The following is a 5695-nucleotide window of genomic DNA, read 5'->3' on the forward strand; positions in this document are numbered from 1 at the left end:
GATCTTGTTCTGACATATGGCATCGAAACTGAACACTTAATAGTTTTTCCCCATAACCCTCTTCTGTCTGACCATTTTCTAATAACTTTTGAATTTAAATTAATAGATTATACTCTATGTGGGAAACAATTCCACTACAGCAGATGTCTATCTGACAATGCTGTTACCAAGTTCAAGGAAATAAGTCTATCTTTATCTACTTCAGTGCCGTTTGTCAACACAGTGGAAGGAAGCCACCTTAAGAATAATATACAAATAAAATATAGAATAAATATTCTAAATAGCACAAATCCTTCATCACACAAATCACACTAAAGAAAATCTTATTATTACACTGCACTAAAAACAGAAAACACAAACTGATACTAAAATCTGACCTTTCTGGCCTTCCTTGATGCAAAATCATCAATAATGTCATCATACGAAATCTGCTCCCCTATTGAGTGATTGATACTGATGATAGCAGGGCCAGTGAGCCGTTCCTGAGACATGGTTGACCTCAGGTATGGCTTGATCAACTTTAGTTTTGAAAAGCTCCTCTCTGCTTGGGCCACAGTGACTGGCAGAGTAAGCGCAATCCTGAGAGCAGTCCAAAAGTTAGGGTAGATCTCTGATAGATCCTTATCTTGCAGAAAAGTGATGAACTCAAGGAGGCTCATGGTTTTTGATGGCAGGTGAGGGAAGTTCTTGATTTCCTGCACAAGCTCTCTACTGTCCAAATCAGAGTGCCCTTCAAAGTGCAGTGTTGTGCCTAGTGCATGACAGCTTTGACCTTTTTCTCTCCATCGCTCTGTTTTTTGTTTGTTTGTTTTGCAATCGACAATCAACAGATTTCCCATCCCCCAACACTGTCACTCATGACCAGAAGTCAAGACTAAACCAATTCACCTTGTATTACCTATTTTTATTAGCCATTTCACACAATTTGGAAAAAAACAAAAATGTACAAATTATAGGTCTGTGTTTATAATATTATGAATGAAATGTGTGTTATTTGGAAGAAATCTCAAGGTGTCGCTGACTTAGTTTAGCCTACTAAGTGGATCAAATGAGTTATTACTGTGAAATGCAGAAGAATTTAAAGAAATGTGCAATACAGGGCCAGACTTTTATGCCATAAAAATATGTTAAGAATCTTCTTAATGTATGGTGAAATAAATATTTTATAAAGATTCATATCTGTACATTTTTACCTTCACCAGTAGGTGTTTCAGTTTCAGTAGCAGCAGTATGGCAGTGGCTTAGCGAGCTAAGCAAAGGAAGTTCACATAGCACACTGGATAGCACATTTCATTCATACAGCAGACGTTCAAGATAAATAATTGTGTGATTTGACTAGTGGGGGCCTGTGCCGCAGTAGAGCTTTATGCCTAGCAATGCCCCTGGCGTGGCCAGTGACAGGCGGGAGGGGCCCGCCATAGGTGGCTAGACACTAGTTGTCGAGAGAGCCCCACACATGCTCCGCCTCTTTGCCCATTTTGGATTAGACCTATCAGGCAGAGTGAAGCCAGAATTCAAGGTCTCTAGTACTCTGTTTTAAGTACTCTATTTTTATCCCTAATTATCTCATTTCAAAGAACATTCCCTTGTTGTCTGCATTGTTTACTGTCTGTTCATACTGCTTTTTCTGCATTGGTTGCACTGGTTGCTGATGTTAATACTGCTATTTTGTTATATTACACAGCCTTATGCTGGTTTACTGTTTGCACACTGAGAGCCGATGTATCTGAGTCAAATTCCTGTGTGTCCAACACACCTGGCCAATAAACTGATTCTGATTCTGATTTTGAAAATCAAGAAAAAAGTGAATAAATGCACATTTCCCATCCACTGTTGTTATACAAACATTAAAAGAGTTGGTTTGTTTGCCTGGGGCAAAGATATTAGACAGGTGACATTAAACCACTGCACAAAATGAGGACCCGACAAGACAGATAAATAAATAGTGCTAGTCACATCTCAAACTCAACTCTTTGTTGCCCTCTCTCACACCTTCTTTTCTCTGAGAGAATTGTGCCAGAATTCCCGTATGCTTGCAAATTAATACTTGAACTTGTTGCCTGTATACAAGGCTTTACAGTAACTACTGTAGTACAGTGCATATCTGATTATGTGTGCAACCTGATTCCTCTGAGTAACCTGGTTTACAGAGACCATTAAGTATGCTGAATACTGACCACAAGTTGGCAGCAGTAAACAACACGTCTGTGGTTTTTACGTCATCTAAATAACGGAAAATACACGCTTCACTCTACAATGCTAATAGCAGGAAATGAGCACTTTATTTCAATGGTGACAGGACCTCAGAGGCCCCCTCTTATGGGAACTCTGTTTAGTTGCCTGATAGCTCAGTCCATTATTAGGGCCGTGATGCACCAGCTGTCGTTGAGCGTCTGTAGGGGCTGGTCTTCCCAGTGTGTCCCACACCACTGGCACTAGTTGAGCACCGTTGGCGGCTTGTCAATCAATTTGACATGTTGAATTGGCGTCGGCCTGTTGGGCCCCATTGGTGGGGGAGACCACTCTGATTGGCTGTTGAGCTTAGTCAATCAATGCACAGTTCAGGGAAAGCCCTTCAGCCTGTCGCTGTAGTATCCATGTTTTCACCCATTTAGCGCAGTTTCTCCTTGTTTTTCACCTTCAAAACCTCCTTTCTTCGTTCCACAACCAAATGACCAAGAGCAGAGAATGGCAGTGCCATTTGCAGCTTCTTATTCTTGATTAGAAGCAGCTTTAATCAGCAGCTGTGCTGAACAAGAGCTGCTTTGTTAACAGCTTTATTTCCGCAGTCTAGCTCTTCTTCCTTCCCTTTCTGACTGGTGAATACAGATACCGCCAACTGCTGGCAGGAGGTGTTATTTCTGTCACGCAGGTGCAGAACGTACGCGCTAGTCGGTCGCTGGCTGTAGTCTGTGCAGTGTGTTCAAGTGCCACTTTTTCAACCCAACTGGCCCAGACAAAGGCGATGTGAAGCAGCGCAGCAGTCGGCCTACATCTCTGCTAGTAAAGAACTAGTCGGCTTGGTGTGACCCTGCCCTAACATGATCTGAAACTACTGCATGTAAAAGCAAACAAAGTACATTTATGATGTGGGAATACAGAATAACACTACAGTAAACGCCATGTCTCCTGAGGTCTCTGAAGAGCTGGTCTGCAGAGTTTAACAAATGACTTCTCTGTCTGCGTTCTTCCCCTCTAACTCTAGATGCAGACATGTATCTGAATCATGTCAGTGAAATAATTCCACAGCATAGCATGTTGATAATACTCAGAACTATAAAGTCAACTTGGCTACATAATTAATCAGCCATTCAATGTACTAATTATTAGATGGTGTCCAAATATTCTTATGGTAAGAGGGAAACAGTGGCAAACAGTGATAAATATCCTGTTAACAGTTTTTCCAAAAACTATTTGGGAGAATTTCTCAAAGTTTATACTACAGAGTCCTACAGCAGCCAAAACTGCCTCTCTTCAGCACAGAGAAAGAACTCAAGCACCAGGCCACAGGAGTGTGGAATCTTGTGTTTACTAAAATGGGGCTGGGAGGGTAGTGTTTCCACCAGTAAACTCCTGCAGGGCTGAATGCTTCCTTTGCTCCACAGAGTCCAGGTTGTAAAAGTGGTTATAAGAGAGTGGTTGGTGCTACATGAGACAGAGCAGTAATGTTCCATCAGACAGCCTAGAGACTTGCTCTAAATTTAATGAAAAAAAAAATAGCAGAGCTGCTACTTTTATCTCATAAACATGCTACAGTTCATGTTTCATTTTACATTACCGTGCAAACATTTCTCCTTCCATTGCAAAGCGACAGCTACAGCTGTAAAGTGTAAACGCAAGTAACACAAGCCATTACATGTCAGTGTGAGCCATTGTTACTGACCTGAAGAGTGCATCCAAAGACGCCAATCATGAGCATGATTACAGACAGGTAGTCGGTGAACACATCCCACCATGGCTTCAGGACCCTGAACGCTGGCTGCTGTTCAGAGAACTGCCGAAATTCCATCATAGGAATCATGATGGCTGTTACAAAAGAACAGAAAATTAGCCCACATGACCTTTAGTCAGTACAAGAGGACATCTTATGTCACCATAAGGAGTTGGAACAATGATATTTTTAAATCCACAGTATACAGGATATTCCATTTTATAATCTCACAACAGTAAAGGTTCTCAGCTTTCATTCATTTTCCCTTCAGGATGAATTGTAATTATTTTGGCAAACCCTCAATATTTCATCTTGTGCCACCATCAAGTTTCCATTTTGACAAATACTTTGGTTTATGCCCAAGTACCTGCACAAATAATCCAATCAGCCTCGGCTCTACTTTGTGCTCAGTCCCAATGTTAGCATGCTAACAAGCTAAACTATAATGGTGAATATGGCAAACATGACATTTTCTGAGCACTCAGAATCTTAGCTCTGCATATGGTAGCATGCAATTAGCATTTAGCTTAAAGCCCCACAGTGCTATTAGCATGGCTGTGACTTAGACTGCAATTTAACCAACAGTAGCTCTGCATAACAAAACCCACCACCTATTCATGTGAATGGAACTAGTCTGTCCCTGCAGGGGATGCAACAGCAGGGTGTGTCAAAGCAGAGGACAAAACAATGCAGGGTCCTTCAACTTAAAAGCTGAACAAGGCCCAACCTTTACTCTGTCAACCAAGATATGATAAGATAAAATAATCCTTTACTATCATTGTAACACATACAAAGACATTTTTAGTGACCTCCAGTCATTACAGCAATAGGAAATAAAACATAACATATGAAATAAGACCATATAAAAATCTTAACCGTTAGAAAAACGAAATAAACAACAGACCCCTCACACACACACACCCTCACACACAGGCATATTATATTTTAGCAGCGTTGAGTGTGGTAACTGCTGTTGGGTAAAACTATTCCTGAATCTAGTGGTCCGTGATTTGATTACTCTCAACCGTCTACCTGACGGCGGCAGTTCAAAGAGTGAACATCCTGGGTGTGAAGTGTCCTTAATGATGTTCTGGGCTTTTTTGAGGCAGCGGGAACTGTGTAGTTCTTCCAGAGTGAGGAGAGGGCAGCCAACGATCTCCTGGGTCATATTAATGACCCTCTGGAGTGTTTTCCTCTGAGCCACTGTGCTGCTGCTATACCAACTGCATATACATAAAATGCATTTCTGCTTGCTTATATTGTGACTGTCACGACAAAAACAGCAATAAAAAGGTGAATGAAAGTGAAAAAATACCAAAATTCCTATTAGCTTATGGTGCACTTTATACTGAGTGCTAATCAGCAAAGGTTAGCATGAAAACATGCAAAACTGTGAACATAATAAACATTATTATCATCAACATGGACATATGTTGATACTGTCATTGTCAGCAAGCTGTTGTTGGCATTTGGCTCAAAGCACCACTGCCTCAAGCCTCACAGAGCTGCTGGCACGGCTGAAGACTAAGCTGGATTCACACAGACACGTGCCCTACATTGAAACTATATAAGTGGATGCAAGGGTGTGATGTTTCCTGTACCAGTGAGACAATGAAATATGATCCAGGAAGTTCAGTTGGAGGAACAGATTTGTGTGTTTAAAGCTTATTAGATGCTAAAACCCCACAGAATCTCATTTATCTTTGGATGTGATGATCTCCAAGTAAACGGCAAAAATGCAGCACTAGCGATACAAAGGATTCC

At 41.2% G+C, this 5695-nt stretch overlaps 1 protein-coding gene across 1 annotated transcript in view; it reads right to left on the reverse strand.

Annotated features, from left to right (window-relative positions):
- Nucleotides 1-5695, reverse strand: part of lrrc8c (leucine rich repeat containing 8 VRAC subunit C) — a 17929-nt gene that overhangs the window by 9507 nt on the left and 2727 nt on the right. The window contains 1 exon segment of the mRNA XM_020609897.1: nucleotides 3884-4026. Coding sequence (XP_020465553.1) covers nucleotides 3884-4021 — 138 coding nt within the window. The 5' untranslated portion in view covers nucleotides 4022-4026.

This window comes from Monopterus albus, unplaced genomic scaffold (assembly GCF_001952655.1).
Source record: "Monopterus albus unplaced genomic scaffold, M_albus_1.0 scaffold103.1, whole genome shotgun sequence".
Lineage (NCBI taxonomy): Eukaryota > Metazoa > Chordata > Actinopteri > Synbranchiformes > Synbranchidae > Monopterus > Monopterus albus.